Below are 20,825 nucleotides of genomic sequence, written 5' to 3'. Positions count from 1 at the left end.
GAGTAAAAGCCCCCCCGCCTGCCAATTTTCACCACTTTACACTCTAGGGAGCATCTGGGGTAATTTAAAACCCAGCAGAATTGTATGGGAGGCTTATATTCAGGCCTTTTACAAGCTCTTGATGCCACGAAAGCTTTCCTACATACAAGGACGAGTAGGTTAAGTGGCCCCTTGAAATATAAACAGAAAATGTAAATCAGGGTGCGGGTCACTTTCCCCCCTCCAATCAGTTGCCCTACCTCAAAGTGTCGGCTGAGTCGGCAATAAGTAGGAAAGTCCTTCCCTTTATGGACTAAGATAATGACTTAAGTGCTCCGAGGAACATTTATTTCAATCAAAGCCATTCCAGCTGGACGGACGTGCAAAATCCGAGAGAAAGGGTACCGGAAAGGATTCCACGGTTGGCCTGATGTAACTCTTAGCGTGCCGAGTACGTCTTTACCTCAGCACGAAACTCCATTAAAGTCACTCTGGTCGTGGTTTGAAAGTCCCACAGCGGAGTGGCAGGAATGAAGAGTGCCGCCGACCGTCCGTCGGTACGAGCACGGAACAGAGGGTGACTTGAGCCCAGCGCAGGCTGAGATAAAAACTCAACCGGCTGGTTGGGTTTTTATCACTGTGACGTCGACGCTGGGTCTAATAACGTCTTTCGGTTTGATCTGTGTCACGCTGGGCTGCCGGAGGAAGTTGTTTGGAATCTATATTTATTCCCTTTAAAAAATGGTGGTATTGTTGTACGATTGATGTTGGAACTTTGAGAGAAGAATATAAAAACAAGCCAACTTTTCCATTAAACCTCAATACCCTCCCAAGCGCCGAGGCTTCCCTGCTTCAAAAGTTTGATTAGGTCGTGAAGCAGTACAATAGTTCAATATAGAATATACCCGTCTTATCTGCGGTAATGTGATTGAAATTGGTTTAACATCTTATCTGATCTAATAGAATTTGTGCCGCTGCCAGCAAGAACGGGATCGTCCAATCTCGCGCTTACATGTCGCTTGAAATTTCTTAATTGGCTTCCTAATGGAGCTTCTTCCCTCTCGGTCTTCCTCATTAAGCTCATTATTACATCACCTTCACATGATCTTCGCTCAGAGCGAGCGGCTTCAGCCATCGCCTGACCCTCCTGCTGTACCCCCCCCCGCCTCTCTTTTCTACTCTCTTGTTCCATTTGCTCGCTTCCTCGCTGTCGTTCATAAATGAAACATTGTTGGTAAAAGTTGGCCCGGGAGTACTTTTGCTCCGGATGGCTTTGCCGTCTGAAGGCGACATGCTTTGGCTCTCAGGCACGTGTGAAGGTGTTTTACGTAACGCTCTCTCTCTCTCTTGCAAAGCTCGTCCAACATCATGCAGAGCGTGCGCGCTTCCTTAACACGGGTAAGATAGAAGGTCTGGTTGCCCAATTTAAACCCTTTTCAGCTCGGACATAAGATTCATTTTCATAATAGTGTTCTGTGCAAATAAAAGTAAAAAATCAGCTGCAGACCACATGACCTAAGCTAGTTAAATGCTTTTAATTTGAAGTTTTCGGCGAGTCTCAGCATATTAAACAGGAAGTAAAGCCAAGCTGGCAAAAACATCATAACCTACCAAGTAAAACAGAAAACTTGGTGAATTTTAGGCTGCAATATGTGTTATTTTATCTTATTCTGTATACATTTTGTGTATGAAAAAAGTCACAAGAAAAAAAAAGTACACTGAGTCTTTCAATACCATCCAATCAAATAAATAGAAAAAAAAGTCATCACCCAAAACTAAAGAATCTTCTAAATAACTGAACTGTCTACATGTATCACAAACAGTTATTTTATTAAAATGGGCCATTTCTTTTAAAGGTTTGTGACCATTAGTGTTTCCCCTTTGGCCAAACGCTGGCAGCACTAACTGCAGAGGCTCCATTCTACCTTGCAGTTTTATGATTGCGGGTAAATATTGCATTTCTCATGCTGCACCGTGCTGCACTGTATACAATAAAAATAAAAAAAAGACCTCTTTCTGTTCTCCTAATAAAAACCGAAGCATGCTCGTGGTGGTTAGTGGGACGGCGGTCGTTACTCAATCAAAACAGGCTCCTGGCGGAGACGTCCGAGTAGAGACGGAGGGATTTCAGCACCCTGGACAGCTCCCCCCCCCCCTTGTTTACGACGCGGCAGCATGCAGAGCGCCGGCGCTCACGTCCATGTCAATGAGCACAACGCAGCGCATGTGCACCAGGGACAAGTCAGGGGTGTGTCAATATCCACACAGTCAGCGGCATCAATCACCTCCAGCTAACAATGGAGCCAATACAGCCTTACGGATTCACTCATCTCATTTCCTCTCCTTTGGATGCTTTGTGTGCTTGGACACGCACACACACACACACACACACACACACACACACACACACACACACACACACACACACACACACACACACTTACAGGGAAATCTGCCCAGTGGCTGTCCTCAAGTTGCACGCAAATGGCATTTAACAGCTTGGAAACAAGGAAAATATAACATTTCTGAAATGCTTTGGTTCGCAGGTGCAGCAGGGAATGTGTAAAAAGAGATAACAGGACATGAATCCGAGGCAGGGGAGGTAAAGTGAAAAACAATAAAAAAAAAATAGCAACAGCACTGTGCATGGAAACAGATGTGTATTCATCCCAAGTTTAGCCTCAATGCCAAAACTTAACTTTAATATAAACACAAATATTACCCATAGACATTTTCCAACCTGCATAGCCTTGCAATGGAAGTTTAGTCCATAAGATGGTGTATTGAGTCACTTCAAGAAGCAGCAGCAGGTGATCTCAATGGGAACCAATGCCACTACCAAAGAGCTCAAAGCAAGTGTCTCAACACTGCCGCCTCTGGCCAGCAAAGGTATTACTTAAATTTACCATAGTGTCTCTCTACGATACAGATCAATTATGTAAGTATGGGCCACTTGCTGGAGGTCCATAAAAAGTGGATGACGGCTCACCTGGGAGTCCCTCATATTGAATAACCCGTATAACATGCTCTCTTACCTTATGAGCCCGATCAATATGTCTATATTGTCACCGATTCATCTAATGTAATTATTTACCTTCTTTCACTTGGATTTGAGCTGATATTTGATCGGGAATGTTTCCATATAGACAAAGCTCCCGCTAGTGTGAATTCGAGGAAGCGTTGGACAATACGTGCCCTTTGGGAGCAAGTCAAACGCTGACTGACAGCCGCGCGGGGAGATCGATCGGTGTTACGATGCAATCGGAGGTCGTGCTTGTTCAGCTAGAAGCGCAGGACGACGTGATATATCAGCTTCGGTCTTTAAGCAGGCCGACACGGGTGATTTCACACATTGAGACTCTGCAGCTCACCTTAATGAAACGACTGGGAAATGACCCATATGAATCAAAAATAGACATATAAAAGCCGAATGATTGAGTTATATTCGCCAAGGTTTTGTCTTGAGGGTGTTCAATGGTGTATGAACCCATAGTGGGGAATATCATTGTAAACACAAAAAAAATATATTCAATAAATAAATAAAAAAGTAGGTATAATAATGTAGGACATAGGATTGCTTCTAATTAAAAAAATATTTAATGAAGTTACGTAAAACAATTACACATTATTGATGAATAGAGTAAATAAAATTTAATAAATAAATTTAAAAAAACAAGAACCAGTTAACAAAATCTTGAATTATTGTGAATATTTTTTGAGAAATTTATCAATGGAGCTAAATGGATATTTTAACATTTATAATGAATATTGATCTAAAATGCTTGGTAAATTAAAAAAATTACTTTATTGTTATAAAGCAATAATGTTAATATTTAGGTGAATAATATATCATATTTGACGAAGCACCAAATCCATCATATCATATGTTTCTTCTTTTTTTGGAACTTATTGGTGAATTTGGCAATTTTCAGTCAAAATACCCAGAAACACAAGAGATTATATCGAGATATTTGAGAATTAAAAATAAATCAAAAATGAATCCCAGCAGCCTGGAGGTGGATTGAGTCAAGAGGGAAAGTGTTGTCAAACGTGCGGTCGGCAGTCCAAAAGTGTCCCGCCAGGCTGAAACACCCCAGCGTGTTTGGTTGCATCAGGACGAAGGATCAATATTTCCTCTCCTGCATCTGCCCCCCCCCCCCCCCCCCTCCAGTGGAGCTCTTCAACCTTTCACAGTGCAGCCGAGGGGTCTCCCTCCGGGCCACGATACAACACCACATCCTTCCCGCGCAAATGTCACATGGAGCCCGGCAGGGCGGACTCCAGCGGACTCCAGATTTATGCTTTCAGAAAGACAATCGCCCAGATTAGATTTACACTGGCACTGGATCAATGATTTCATGGATTTGAACATAAAAGACCGACGAAAGAGTTTCAGAAGGAATCATACACTCTGCTATCAGACAATATTATATATCTTTTATGTTGTTTAATGTATTATTACATGTTAAATCACTTGTTGAGACAGCTTTGGAATTGGCTTTGCGAATTTACAACCTGAGATGAGCAAGTGAATTCCCATGGAAGTGGAATTATGTCCCAAATATAAGACCGTGCCACATTTTCAATCAAGATTACCTGTAGGAAGATTAATTTTGATTAATTGCTTGATTTTCTGCGACTGATCATGTGTTATCCTGCTCCTAATCCAGATTAATTAAGGCATGTTTTTGCAATGAATTGAGAAAATCATGCAATCAATCTTAAATGATTGCAGAAAATGTTGCAGTTATTTGTGATTAATCACGATTAATTGCTATTGCAATCATGATTTGTAATCAGTTAACTGGGATTAAATTCAGAAAATCATGCAGTTATTGCTGAAAATTATGAGATTAATAGGAAATAATTGCAATAATTGGGATTAATCACAGAAATGGTCATGAATTGCAGAAAATCACACCATTAATTGCGATTAATTGCAGGGACTAACTAGATAATAACGTGATAACGTGATATGAATAAAGTGAACGAGCGAATTGTGATGCCAGTATGAAGGATGGAATCAATGGGTTGGCGAACACTTCCAAACTTTTAAATTGTAAAGGTGCCAACGATAAAGGAGGTGAAAATGGAACATGATGGCATGTTATTGATCTCAATTGATTACAGAAAAAGTAGCAATAAATTGCAGAAAATAAAGTGATTAATTTAATTAAAAATAAGCTATTACTCTCAGAAAAAGTGATTAATTGCAAGGAAAAAATGTGATTAACTGCAGAAAAACAGAGATTATTTGCAGGAAAATCAAACGATTAATTGCAGAAAATAATGCAATAAATTGGAGGGAAAAAAATGTTATAAGTTGTAATTAATTCAAGAAAAAAAATGGAATTAAATACATAAAAACAAGCGAATATTTGCAGAAAATCATACAATTAATTGTAGAAAGCTGCCAGCTAGTATCTATTCATGTCATGCACATGAATGTATAAATATAAGGAAATATAAACCCAGTTTAGAATGTGATTGAATTGCTTTGGTTAACCGTTTTGAGTTTGCATGAATTGTCATTGTGTTTCTGATATCCTGGCTGCTTACGTGGAGTTGAATTCAACCTTTTGACTTGTTCAAGAGCTGGTGAGCCCGGTATTCTCAATCCGCATCGACTCCCCCGGAAAAGGTTAAAGAAGGAGTACGTCTGCACCCCCGGTGAATCTGAGAGGCTAAAAATACCTCGCAGGGAACAAGCGTCGCTAAACGCTCCCCAAATGAGATTACACGGGAGAATGGTGACGGCCGTGGATGAATGAGAAACACTTATGGGCTTGTTGTGCTTCTTGAATTGTAATGTCGGAATGAAAATCCGTTTGAGAGCTTTTACAGGAGGAGGGGAGGAAAAAAAAAAAGGAAGAGAAAGGCAGGAAATGAAGAACATGCTCAGATAAACAATCACAATCTGAAGGCCGACACAGAAGAACGCTGCTGTGACAGATCCAGTGAAGAGATCTGGAGCTTTGAGATGATTTTAGAACAGATAAAATTCACCTGGAGCCACGAAACATCTTTAACGTTCAAAATGAGGGGGAAGTTTTCGAAAAAGGTCAAACTGAATGACATATTTAACAAATTTAACTTTGTTGATTTGGCGGTTTCAATCATTAAACTTAATTTTTTTTTGCCCCTCGCTGTTTTATGTTTTAAGTTCTTTTTTCTGCATTTCAGGTTTCAAATCAAGTGTTTGTCCATCGGATTCTTCCTGTTTGTTCAATAATTTACAAACACAAATGCAGCGAAGCAGTGAAATTCATGTCCAACCAGGCTCGGCGCACTCCGGTCGGACGATCACGAGGGCTCAAAGAGCCGCTCGGCTCTTCAGTTTACTTCAAATTGAATTAGTCAATTCATTTCAGCCCAATTAGGGGAAGTAATTGCTGTACTCAGCCTGTGGGGGGGAAATGGGCTTTAGGAGGTTGAAACCACATGTTTACACACACATACAGTGCATTCGCATCGGGCTTGAGTGTGCTGGGGTGCGGCGTCCCGGACATTTGGCACTTGAGTATTGTGCGATGGTATTTGGAGCAGAACTAATCGCTCCACTGGCCTCTTTAGTAAGCAGATGTACGAGCAAACGTACAACCGGTCCCAATGAGCGTGTCTTTAACTTGAATTATTAAAAAAAATTTTTTTCCACGAGAAAACGATGTCCGTTTTACACAGAAACGGCAAGAAACTATGTAGTTAGCGGGCCAGGCCACGGGTTTGTTGTTTGTATGTAATGAAACCACACACACACACATGCACAGAGAACAAAACGCTATAAACATTAACGATGGCGAGGATGCGGACATTCATATTGACGGACGGTGGAATTGGATCACTGGATTGACCACATATAAACACGAGAGAAAACTTTCCCCTTTAAGGATTATATATATATATATATATATATATATATATATATATAAAACAGAAAAAAAACAACAAGCCTGTACATAAGATGTACATGTGTTGATAGGATGATGTTTTGTGGAATTAAGAATAACAATAATAATTTAAAAAATTTAATTAAATTTATAAAAAATGGATCACTCTTCTGGGTGACTCGACTATAAAGCTACCGGGTCCCAGGAGAATATATAGAATATTGCTCTACCTTGTTTCCACAGAGACAGAATCTGAGAATCTTTGAAAAGTTTTTCGCTTGAAACTATTGCCGTGTAAATGGGGCCTAAATGTCTCTTTTTCAAACCGACACGAGAAACAGGAGTTGAGAAGTGATTAATAAAAAACCTGACACGCCCAGTAGAACCCCACGTTTAGCTTTGGATATGTTGAGAGGGTCTTGGTCTTTGTATTAACCCCCTTTCAAACCTTGTCTTGGTCATTAGATGTACCCATGATTGACTCTAAACTCATATCGCCACATATTGTTGGCCTATAGTTGGCAAATTGTTAACAGCTGTTGGGATCCAAATGCAATGAAAAGCTGGAACCTTTTCAGGCGACATAAGCCCGGGTTTGAACAGAAACGGATTTTTCCCCCTCAACATTTGCTAAAAAAAAAATCTTCATTGACACGGACCTGCATATACGCCTACCTGTAGGGGGCAGTGTAGCGAGAAGCATGAAGCCATGACAGTCAATCAGAGTCCTGGTTTGTGAGTCGCGGCTGCGTTTATGTGTAAATGCAAAAAACGTCGAGAAATACAGTCTAAACGTGTAAACGTGGCCTTAGCTACCTTTTATTTTGACATAACAGATATGTCTTTATATATAGTCTACAGCTGTCGAAACAGTTCTGTGACACTTGCTTCTAAAATTGCCCCTCTGACCGACATCAAAGTCCAATTTCCTTCTTGATTGCATCAGTTTCAACATGCTTGACAAGGATTTTCAAACCAGCTTCATTTCTGTTTTGCGAAGCATTTCCTCATCTGGCCCACCAGGATTTTTCGAAGCTGATTTCACGTATCACATATTTTCTCAGATTTGTTTTCATGATCTCTTCTGAATCTCCCGTAGCTTTTAACTTCTTTGTCCTTTCAAACTAGAATTGCTCGATATCACGTTTGATCGCTTTACTTCTCGTTCCTCTTTCCCCCTTTTACGTGTGAGAGAGAAAGAGCATTGGCGATATTTTTAACTCTCTCGCTCTCGTACAACCGCAAAATCGCTCACTATATGTAGTAAAACCCAGCCGGGGTGATCAATTATTGAGTGTGCGCTCGCTCGGAGGCTTGTACAGTAGGAAACATCCTTGTTCGCTGTTATTTTACTTGGCAAGCGTGCGAGTGTGGACACTTTGGGAGGAAAAGTATAGAGAAAAAAAAGTACTATAACCCCCTCCAAAATAAATCCTTTGTTCAAACCGACAATCAGCTTGACTGTGTAAACCGAAGCAAATCCATAACTCGCATTTAATGTGGCGTGGTTTATTTATTTTTTTTGTCAATACACTCAAAACGGTGTCAATACACACTGCTGCTGCCTGTTTGCCATCCACTAACACTGCCTTTGATGCATTTGATATGCTTCTGTCTATTTATTCAGGCAGTCCGTTTCCATTTCGCGTGCTCTGGCTGATTGCTTTCCATGGGTTTATCTTTGAAAGTTTGCATTTTGTCCATTGCATAATTCATTCCGTCAGATTGCAAAGGAAGACAAGACCACTGTCACAAACCTACCAAAGTAAGGGTATTGGAAAATAAAAGCAAGGGGAAATGTACAGGTCTCATTGTGTCTTATTCTGGTTTTCTATCTTTGACAATTAAATAGTTTTGTATCAAATCGTATCAAATTCTATCCAGTATCGTTGTTTTGGGTCCTATAATGACGTCCACCTGTATTTTAATAGTTTAATCATCTTGCATTATCAATCTTATCGTAACAAATTGTTTTACATTGTATCTAATTCATTGAATTCAGATGGAGAGTCGGGCTGGGCAATTTGGCCAAAAAAAGATAAAAATAAAAATAAAATGTATATATATATTATCTTTATTTTTTTAAAGAAAAATTCAAATTTCGATTCGATTTTTTCTTCTCAATGCACTTAAACATTTTGAGAAGAAAATAAATCATATATATCAGAAATCATATATATCAGAGATCATATATATCAGTGTTAAAGTTCATAAAAACAATCCTAAAATAATGAACCCAGGTTTAGAAAAAAGTGCAAATAAGCTACGACAAAATAAACTTGCAAAATAAAAAAATCATTTTTAGCACTAAATTCAATATGTCCTACCCTACGGTAGAGTATCAATCGTTATGAATATCACAATCATATTTTATCGTATCCACTTGTATTTTAACACAATTAGTCGTATTCAATTATATCACATTCAAATGTATCAATTTTATTGTATTTTACTTAGTTATATTGTATGAATTGTATAGTATTTGATGTTATTCTGTTGTATCCAAATGCTTTGTGTCATATTTAAATCAACTGCATAATTGTTAATATTGAATTCATATAATTTCAGATTGATTCATAATCCAAAGAACCCATAGTGGGGAATATCAGTACAGTATCCAGTATCCAAAGTGACTTGTGCCTCATATCATATTGTACTGAAGCAAAAGCACTAGCATCCAGAAAATATCGCCTTTATTTTGAAGGAGTTTGATAGGTTCAACCAAAAAGGCCAAACAACGTCACACACCTGGCTATGTTCTGGAAAAGAAAAGGTGGTCTTACCAGAAAGATTATCCGTCCGTAAAAACGTTTATGCATCGACGCTATGTTAAATAATGCATCATAAAAAAAATGTTAAAAAAAGAAAGTCTCCCATGCAGAATGCATGAGACAAGAAAGTGTTAACACAGGAACACATGCTGCATGTCACTTGGCTGTTACGTCTACAGAACACGTGTCGTCCCCCCCCCCCCCCCCCCCCACGGGGCGAAAACTCAAAGAGAATGTCACTTTTTCTTTGCATCGCTGATCAGCTGGCATTTCCTCCGTGCGTACTGAGAATGAAAGCTTAATTAGGATACGATGCACGATCTGGAGGGAAGGAAGTTCAGATCAGAACAGAGTGGGGGGGAAAAAAACACACACACACACACAAAAACATGAGTTTTTTTGCCAAAATTTGCATAATTGATCACATTTTAAGGCTCACGTCAACGGGGGAGCGGATCGCTGGTAGCCTTTCAGCATTATCTGATGTGTGAATCTCAGTAATCACAGCACAACAGAATATTAGCGTTCGCCAGGAAATGAATCTGCGGAGGAGACGCCTCGGAAAAATAAAAAAATGCGGGACTGATTAAAAGCGCTTCATTTCGGGGAGGGGGGGCTGCTATCTCAGATCGAGACCCACGCCGTGCGTTTCTGCATTCAAAAGAAACAGATGCTGTCGTATTGGAAGCTTGAAGTATGAACGTTACAGAGGTGGAGACGGAGCCGAGAGAGCGCCTGCTTTAAATTACAAGCAGGTATAGATAAGTGGATGGAAGCGCCGCTCTGACAGGAGAGCGAGGCCGAGCGGGAGACGTGTGCGATGTGATTTTATATACTCAATGAAACAGCCAACAGCCGACAGTCCCCCCGCCCCCCACCCCACCCCACCCCACCCCCCACCTACCCCACTGCAGTGATCACCGACCAAATCCCTTAGGAGGATTATCCAGACTCAAATCAAGAAAATCGTGCAACTTTAAGGGTTACAGGCCGAGAGTGTGAACCGGAGGAATGGAGTGACGAGTTTACTTGCCTTGTGGCTTCATGGGTTTTTTTTTTTTTTTTTCCCTCTTTACTTGCCTTCACAGGAGCCCGTAGAGCTTTGAACTGGTATACAAGTTATTACAGAGATCATTGGGACTTCCACACCGACACCGTCCAATCACACAGGATTCTCACACATTTGTAACGTGAACTTCTCAGTACCGTTCCGAATCGTACAATCGTATTAAAAAAAAAAACCAGCAGGTACTGACATTTAGGAGTTCTGTTGGAATCCTACCACCATTGTACAGCTTTTTTGTTTGTTTTTTAAAATCAAGAATATTACGTTAAAAGGAGTGAAAGTTCTGACAAAAACAAGGAAACCAAACAAAATACTAACCAAAAAATAAGATAAGTGAACTAAATACCGTCCATCCTGCTGACTGGAAGTAAAAGTAATATAAGAGCAGAATGGTCCCTGTCAGGATTTGGCGGGGGGTTCCAGTGTTTAAGTACAGTTTTTTTCCTGACATTTCTGCCGCCATAAAAACTAAACTTTTACCCAAAGAAGACCAAATTTCAAAGATCTCAATTTTGGTTGTAACTACTAGAGCGGGTAAAAGACTTGCCTTGCTCAATGACGAACTTTCAGACTGAAGTATTCACGACGCAAAGGTAGAGGCAACAAGGAAGTGGTTGGACCGGCGCCATCATGCGTCGCCGTTGAACCTGCTTTGCGACAGATTTGTGTCGAATCCATCATTTAAATAGAGAAGACCCAAGGTTGAATGGTTATCTTGAATAAACGTGGGTTTTTCTACTTTCTACTTTACTCGTTTGGTTCATTACTCTGACTAGTCATTTAGTGTGGTGGCTGTGTTGGGTAATATCCTGTATTTTATGTGTGCTTGACTACTTTGTACCTCTCAATGACCCGAAACTAGCAGGTACTGAAAGTGTTAGTCCCACCACAAACCATTTTCTATCCTAAATACCAAAGAAAGGCTGTTCTAAAGGTAGTTTGTCTTGGTTTTATGTGTTACAGGGGGTCTACCAAACTCCAACACCTGGAAGTTTATTTTAATAGTCGCAAAAACAGGCATTTTTCTCACTTCTGTGCACCGAAACCTCCAGTAAAACCCTGGTAAATGTTAAGGTCCTTAAGTGGTTGGCTCCCTGCTGACAGGACTTGAAGAAATAGTGGGATAAGGAAAGTGCAGCTCGGTACAACACTTCCTGATTTATGTCTTAATGCCGACGCTCAGCGGGGTGGACTGAGTGGAGCCAAGTGATTGCTGGAGGTGACGGACGAGCGCGACTGTTAACACATTAGGCTTCGTGTCCCATCGTAAAGCGGCAGTTTTAGTTGCCCACCCATATTTTAAGGTATACATTCACAATTAAAAGTGAATCGACCTTGTATAAACAGGATATTTATAAAAAAAACGAAAATTCGCGTGGAAGCTGACATAGACAAAAATGCATGGTCCGTTTGGAAATCTTTTCTGAATCTCTTCTGTTGCTCCTCTTAAATCCTCCCTGATATTATTAATTAATGATCATGGCATTTTTAATTGTATTTTTAATTTTTTTTTTTACTGGATTGTTTGCCTCATTCTCCACAAGTTGTACCTCCAGATTGTTGAGAAACTTGAAACCCAATGAGAAAATTCGGAATGTGAATCAGGGAGGCATAAAGCAAAACTACCGTCAGCACATAGAAAAAAAATTACGTTTTAAAAAGGCCCTGGAACATAATGTGAGAGTTTTGCTTGACTGAGACAAATGGGGCTCGGGGATTAACGGAGATTTGACTCTACATAAACACCCAAAAGATTACAATTAAAATCCTGTAGCCAAATATGGTGATTTATGTCAGTAACTGAACCGAAGATATATTTTGTGTTTGGATTTCTGCAAATTTCTGACAAAAAAAGTCATGATCCTGTAGGATGTGGGTTTTAGCTTTATAGCTACCAATGTACACGTTACGATTTATATTTTATACCATTAAACTCCTATGACAACAATAACCTGGATTTATTATTAAATTAAATTAAATTAAATTAAATTAAATTAAATTAAATTAAATTATTAAATTAAATTAAATTAAATTAAATTAAATTAAATTAAATTAAATTAAATTAAATTAAATTAAATTATTAAATTAAATTAAATTAAATTAAATTAAATTAAATTGCTCTTTCATTAACTGTAAGTTAAGATACTATTGGTTGTACTGCTGAAGTCTCAGGGGCCACCATCATAACCACATGGCTTTCTGAAGGATTCTGATTTCTTTCACATCATTAACAATCAAGGAGGTTTTTTTTCCAAGTATTCATGCCAAGTATTGTCAACTGCTACAGATTAGGAGACATTTTTGAGATCTGCTTGGCGACAAACCAAGAAGTGTCATCCAAAATGTATTAGATACAAAAAAACGAACAAACAAAAAAACAAAACAACCTATGTTAGATTTTGAATTCCTCAAAATCCCGACTCCCTCTGAATTAACTATTAGGATGCCGCGACCTGTCAGATGGCTCTTGGTACAATGGAACTTTGCCCTCTGAAGTAGCAGCATGCATTGGCACAAAGCGGAAGGCAATTTGGCACACATTACTATAATCTGATATTCAGAACACAAACAAGCACTGCTGGCTAGTTTCACTGCCAAATGCAGACACGCCAAAGCCAAGTTTTTTATTTATTTTTTTCTCTCCACACCGCAAACGCTGATCCAGGTTCTCTCTTTGCTGTAAGGACGCACCGACTGGGACGGATAAAGAGGCCCAGTTCCGGAAATAAGCTCCGATCGGCTTCTATTATTCCACAATTAGATTTAAAACAATAACCTCTCATCTGACGCAGCTGAGTCTTACAATGGATGATTCATTACAGGTGATAAATGAGCCACAACATCTCATTAAAGTTTTATCAGGGCAAATTTGGCTTGTAGGCCATCTGCAGACAGAAGGCTCCCAAAATGTGTGTCCTCGACAGCTCATGGATACTCGGCGGCCATCTGGGTGTTTGCAAAAGTGACGCGGCTCACTCCCCAAGACTCTCCTGGTGCCTGTTAGCGCCACGTCTCTTCGCACATCTTCCAGTCTGTCGACATCGGGTGGGGATGAATGCCGCGCTGAACAGCGACGCATAAAGAGAAGCGCTGTTGGGCTTGTCACGTTGGTAAAAACTGAAGCGAACAACATATGAAGATAAAACTGTCGGAGACGGATTAAACGGAATACTACTTAAAAAGCACTTCACCTCGGCTTTTCAATGTGTCAATTTAACGCAGTACCTTGGTAAACGTGAACTAGTATTTCTTCTTATTTTGATACAAACGGCAGTTTGTATCCATAAAGTTGCGCTACCGCCATCTGCTGGCTCTATCTATCTATATTGTTTACCACCACTCTTGTCGTCCCTGATGACTGTTTCCCTCTCTCTTTTATCAGAAGCTTCTTCATCCATGATGACTGTTTCCCTCTCTCTTTCATCAGAAGCTTTATTGTCCCGGATGACTCTTTCCCTCTCTCTTTCATCAGAAGCGTTATCGTCCCTGATGACTGTTTCCCTCTCTCTTTCATCAGAAGCTTTATCGTCCCTGATGACTGTTTCCCTCTCTCTTTTATCAGAATATTTTTCATCCGTGATGACCGTGTCCCCCTCTCTCTCTCTTATCAGCAGATATTTCATCCCTGATGACTACTTCCCTTCTTATTCATCTTCATTTGGGTTCAACGCCAGTTGGCATGCATGAAGTTGAACAACCGCCACCTGCTGGTTCCAGCTCGTCCACACCATTCCCACCACTCAAAAAGAAAAAGAAGGAAGGAAGGAAAGCGCTCAACTGCCAACATCCTGAACTAGTATTTCAATGCACAAAGCCGGAAATTGTTCTATTTTGAATGTTTCTCTTTTCCTTCGGTTCTTCCGCTCCAGATGCTAACCTCGGACTGATTGTATATGTTTGCGTATAGGTTTAAGAGATTTGTCCAGAGCTTGTGTTTAGTAGGCTTAGTGATTGCAAGCCCAGGATCAAGCAAACACATATGTATGTACATGTGTATCTTGTAGAGAGTTGGCACGTGTGCCAGTGAGGAATCTTCTGTCTTAAGACTTCCTTCATATTAGCCGTTATCTAAGTGGTGGATGAAGCCACCATCGATGTTCCGAACAGAAAATCAGTAAAGCTATAAGAAGAAAACTTTCATGGTATGCGCGGTGCTTTCAGCATGGGAAGTTTTAGTCCTCATCCCTTTTCAGTAACCAGTGTCCAATCTCTCGTTGTTGACCGTCTCTGATTGCATTCCCCACATCCGCAGAGCTTTGGTTGATGCTCTCCATATACATCAGCAGGAGCTATAGCGTATAGATCACCATATGGTAATTGCTCAGGGACTCAACATGTCAATAGATGGGGAAAACGCATGCATAGAACAGAATTCACTTACTGTGGATTCCTTCTAGATTTTTCCTCAAGAAAAAAAAAAAGAACAAGCTACCTTAAACAACTCATGCTTGAATAAAGGTGTTCAAAAAATGTGTGTGAAAACTTTGAGAAAGCCGTCATACTGCAACAACATGCAAATCCTGATTCCTTCGATTTCCTTGCTGCAGCTGTTGCATGAACGACCTTCCGCCGCCGAGTCAAAAGTCGACACTCACCCCGACAGCTTTGGCATCTTGGAGAAACCAAACATTTCCATGTGCTCCTGCCACAGGGCGATAAGTCCAAGAGCTCAGGCGCTCGCCGTCCTAATCCACAATCCAAGCATCAACCCGGATCCATAACGAGAGTTAAGAAAAAGTGGAGAATTTCTCGCGGCGTGAGGGAAAAATGAAAGTATCACGCTTGTTGAAAGCCCCATCCGGTGTGTGGACGCTCCGATCCCCTTGATTTCCTAAGTGATGAGACAAGGTGGAAGTGGAAGGAGGGAGCGAGGGAGGGAGGGAGGGAGGGGGACGAGTCAACCCCTTTCTGCTGCTCACCACCTGGATCAGCTGAGACGCCGCGAGACCCCCGTGCGTGCGCTCTCCATTGCGGCGTGTTGGAGGAGTGCCGCGGTCGGAGTGGCGGCGAGGCGGAGATGGAGAATGGAGAAAGAGGGGAGGGAGAGGGAGAGGGAGAGGGAGAGGAGGGGACAGAGCGGACGGATGACGGATGCTCTCTGGCTTTGCCCTCCGTTCATTGGAGCTGCAAGTCTCTTTGCAGCGTAGAGAGCGGCGTTGGGGGGCGGGGGGGGGATGAAAGATGGAGGAGGGACAAAAAAAGGAGGGTAAAAGTGCATTGGTTGTACGGAGAAAGCAGGAGACAGAGGGATGAAGGGAGGAGGAGGGGGGGAGTGGTGGTGACGGGCAGAGGAAAGCTGACTCTGCAGAATGGGACGCTGATGGGAGCAAGACCCCGTCTCTCATGTGCTTTTTTTCCTTCTTCTTCTTCTTCACCCCACGTTTCTTCCTCCATTTAGCGTCACTAAAGTGAGCTCATGTGAACAGATCGCGATCGCTGTCATGCAAACGCGGCGCAGACGGTCTCCACGTTACTCATCCAGAGTGAACATTTGGCTCCGGCCCATATTTCAGCCCCGGGAACATGACTTGCACGCCATCGGCGCCGAAATCTAAACTCAACGATCCCACCGACTCCAACCTCCTGAAAGTCTCGACACCAAAGGACGACTCGTCAGCACCTCGTGTTTGCGTGGTTACAGGCGCACAGATGGCTCTGACCTGAGTAAGACGCCGCTCCCGTTTGCCCCCACGCCACACGGCACCGGTGACGAAGGTTTGAATGCAAATGAGTGGAGGGCAGATTTTATTTTATTTTTTATTTTTTTGCCTTTGTTACTTATTGGTCCTCTGACTTCTTTCTCATTATTTCTCATTGAGAATCCAAAGGGATGTAAAATTAAAGGAAAGGCTCATTCTCAAATTCTTCTTATGGTTTAGGAGAGTCTGATCAATATTTATAAAGCATGTAGCTTTCTCCAGGGAGCAGAGCGAGACTGCATACTTAATCACATTAAAAGTTTGAGGCTCACTTCTGGACTCTGCAGAGTTTTAAGAGATTAATTCTTTTTTTTTTCTTTCTGAGAATTCTACTCAGTCTGTCCAAGGATATTATAGACAGGAGACAACGTGCCTTCTTAAATAATTATACGTCACACAGCATCACGCACAAGCGGCTCTACGTGTAGCATACCAATTTAATATCAATAAAATCAATCCATCAATCAATCAATAAATCAATCAATCAATCAATCAATAAATTAATTAATAATAATTCCAAAAGCAAGGCTCCAACAACACAAGCCATTTCCTACTATAACATAAAAAAAGATAAAAAAAAATAATAATCAAAAATGTAACAATATAAGAATATAAGAATTTTCTTATTTTTTTATGATGCAGTCTGGTGTGGGAGGATCAAATAAAAAAATGACATGTCTAGACAAGTAATGAGTCGGATATACAATTATATCATATGATAGGATATAGTACAGTACTATTAAAGAGTATAATGTGATAAGATGGAACATCATGGTGCCATAACATACAATACCATGTAATTAAGTACAATACGATGCGATGGGAAACCATGCGGTTCGATACCTTAACATTGCCTAGCATAGTATATTTATACTAGACTGCTATCCATGAGTCTGAACAGGCTGTAGAAAGAAATATGATTTGATGAGTTAATATACGATACAACTTCATTTTGATGTCAATGGGGCAAAACACAATACCGCTAATTATCTTCGCTTGAGGAATTTATGACTTTCCATTCCTGCTGGATTGTTGGCAGTTTGTAATGAAATGAAATGTACTTCGCTTTGAACCAAAGGCGTCGCGTGTGTCCCCTGCTTCGCGTGAAGCGGGGGACATCAGACGGCTTTGATGCAAAGACTCTTTTGATGACCCTTTTCGTCCTTTAGGCGCACGCACGTACAAATGCATGAAAAAAAAAAAAAAAGACACCACGGACAAAAGGCCTGGTTGCTCGCTGATAATCTCGCACCAGTTCACACTGAAACCCATCTCCAGACAAGAGCGAGAGAAAGGACCGAAGACTCTTTTATCTGGCCGTGCATTCAATTTCCTGCCTGCACTTTATTACACAGCGAGGTTATTTTGGTGTATCGAGCGCAGTGCGTCAACTGGATAACCGGCCTCAGGAGTCAATCCTCAAGGTAGATTTGTCGTGAATAAATCAAAATACGCGTCTCCAAACGGGATGTTCTTAGATGAGAGCACCGCCACGTTTTAGTGGCGCTTCTTCTCCGGGTAAATCTGACGGGACGCTTCAACAAAAGCGAGATATTACAAATGATGCCCGCAGACACCTGATTCTTGTCGTTATCTTGTTCTGCAATGACACGCTCAGCTGCTCCAGGAGATTCTACAGTAGTAGTAGAAAGTTCCCATAAAAGAATTTAGCCCTAAAAAAAAGTCTCGATCCATATTAATGTGTGGTAGGTAAGAATTTCAAAGCCGGTGAAGGAAATGGAAATCGTCGTTTTACTACTCGGATGTCAAAATCCTAGTTGATCGGTTGTTAGGAGCTTTTTGCCCTTGTCCCATGAAGATTTATATTCGGAGATTCGATTTCATCCCATAAACTCAACCTCCCGGAGCCGGTAGGAGAAACTGATTTGGGCTCCTCACTGTTTTCATCCGTCTTCATGCAGCAGAACCAGTAAGAGATGGTTTATGGTTTATTAAACAGGTCCAACGTTCTGAGCGTGAGTGAAGGACGTTCCTGCTCAGAGGAAGCTTTTGAGGATTTACGACAGATCGACAACAACAACAAAAATCATCTTCGAAAAGCATTTCTTTGGGCTTTTTTCTTTCTATTCTTTCTGTCTCGCGTCAGTTCTTCCCTCTGGCCCAGTCAGGACGACTCCAGTTGAGTCACAGTCGACGCCATATCTGGGGGAGTCGGGTCATTCGAGCCGGCCTCAAGTCAAATCCAATTTGTGAATGTGGTTACGTTTCAGGAAAAAAAACAAACAAAAAAAAAAAACAAGAAAGACTGGAAACTCCACCCTTGACTCAATGGTTAATTATATTCCAACAAAATTTCAAAAAATGACTTGGCAACGATGACAGACGACAGATTTCCATATTCGGATGGTAAGTCTGACAAGTATAAATAATACAGCAACAAGCTGAATTTCTGACTCAGAATCAAATGAAACAACACATGACACACGATTTGGAGCAGATTTAACCCTTTGGTTGGTCAATAAACAACAACGAATCGTACATTTTGCAAAGTGGTCATGACGAATGCATTTATAAAAAAAAAATTCTTACTCAAACTCCCAGTGCTCCTCTGCATTCAGATTCAAAAACGAAAACGCCAAGACGCAATTATGATTGTTTAGGCTGCATACACACCAAATTTTGCAGTCAATGTCTTTATTCCGAATGTTGATCTCACAATGTTAGGTTTACAATGTAAAGTTTTAATAGTTTAATCATCATGAATCATCAAACTCAGCTAATCTCCATCTTAGTGAATAAACCCTTAAATTTGATGACTCATCAAGCTAAATACAGTTAAATCAAACTGCCAACCTCTGGAGTAATCGAGCTACAATTGCCCTTAACCATATTAGGAATTTCCACATTTGCCCACATAACTTCTAAATTAACAATGATTTGTTATTTAAAGTAGTACTGGTCATTACTCATTCCCATCATAACAAAATGTCTTTGTGTTTTGCTCCATTGACATGATAATTGATGATCTGCACTGTGCCAATAAAACATCTACAAACATTCATCAAATGCATTCAAAAGGTCCCATTTATGTCAAAAGACATTAAACTGTTTGACGCTTTAATATATCAAATGTCAAGAAAGCAATCAATAAAAGTGTGTATATTTGATCTGAGTGATATAAAATATGGAAAGTGCATTTTGAATGTGGTGATTTAACAGTATTTCAGTGTTCAAAGGGTTAGTTTCAAAGACATGGCGTGAGACAGAAAGAAGGCGTGCACCGCCATGGTAACAGATGTAGTAATAAATGTCTCCATGTAGCTTTCGTCCCTCTCTCTTAGCATATTAATTCACTTTCTTTCTTTCATTTTTTTCTTCTCGCTGTCCACCTGACGGACGGGCCAGCGGGACCTTTACCTTTATCTTTCAAGGCTGCTGTCTGATCTCGCCACTCTGGGCTGATTTAAAACAGCTACGCTTATTACGGTGAGGACAGATAGGAACGCCACCGGCGTCCCACCGCTGGTCCGAGTCCCACGGAGATAAGAGGAGAGAGAGGAGGCAGCCTTGCCCGCCTCTGTCCACGAATGAATAACAATATAGCCCAAGGTCACCACTCCAGTGCACGGCGGTGGCGGCGTGTGCATACGAGTGAAAACAGAGAAAGACAAAGCGCCTACGTTCTGCATTATTACACAGCACATTGGTATTCCTCACCTCGTGGTCCATGACGGCTGACACACGTGGAGTTAATAATGGCCGCCTGTGCATGTGTGCCAATCCGATTCCTCACATCTCTTTTATCTCCGTTAAAAAGAGCAGAGCGGTAGCATGTCACACAGAATTACCGTCATTATTGCATCCTGTAATGACATTTTTTATTTATTTTCTTTCCCATTGAGTGCTGCTTCCAAACCAGTAAAGTCTGAGCCTCATGAACATCTGGCTGATTAGTCCACGCTCGACGACGGGATGACAGAGTTCTGTTACTTACACAAGTGCTGGCGGTACCTGAGTGAGTTCGACATTTCGTCGACGCCGACTCATTTTTCATGATCATGGTGTGCAGAAGGGTGACGAATATCCCGACAGTCCTGGAGTACACTCACAGGTCATGCTTTGTGAAGGAGGTCAGGGTGAAGCCTTTGTCAGACAATCGCCATAATGTCCAGGTAATACTGATGGATTGATGGCAAGCTCAGAAAACATTAAATCGAAGCTGCTTGTGTAGGATTTCATAAATTTGTGTAATCATATAATATTTTCCAATCCATCCAAATTTGTATCCCACATAGATTCGTTTTTATAACTTTTTTTTTTTTTTCAAAGAAATATACCGTTTTGGAAATCATATTATTAAAGCCTGAGTAAAGAATAAAGTTTGTACAATGTGTAAAATTTGAGGTTTTGCTGCGACAAAATGCATCAATATGCAAGAAGACCAACGTCATCGGTGCCGTCA

General features: G+C 40.9%; 1 protein-coding gene across 1 annotated transcript in view; it reads right to left on the bottom strand.

The window, feature by feature from the left end:
* Window positions 1-15,339, bottom strand: part of LOC308127884 (FERM and PDZ domain-containing protein 4-like) — a gene marked incomplete at its 5' end in the record, with an annotated part of 51,434 nt that extends 36,095 nt beyond the window's left edge. Inside the window, one exon of the mRNA XM_080493279.1 lies at window positions 15,299-15,339. Coding sequence (XP_080349405.1) covers window positions 15,299-15,339 — 41 coding nt within the window. The remainder of the gene's footprint in view (window positions 1-15,298) is intronic.
* Window positions 15,340-20,825: the final 5,486 nt, after the last annotated feature.

This window comes from Lipophrys pholis, assembly GCF_963383615.2.
Source record: "Lipophrys pholis genome assembly, chromosome: 23".
Classification (NCBI taxonomy): Eukaryota; Metazoa; Chordata; class Actinopteri; order Blenniiformes; family Blenniidae; genus Lipophrys; species Lipophrys pholis.
The sequence above is the reverse complement of the archived record's forward strand: the minus strand, read 5'-3'. Positions and strand labels throughout refer to the sequence as shown.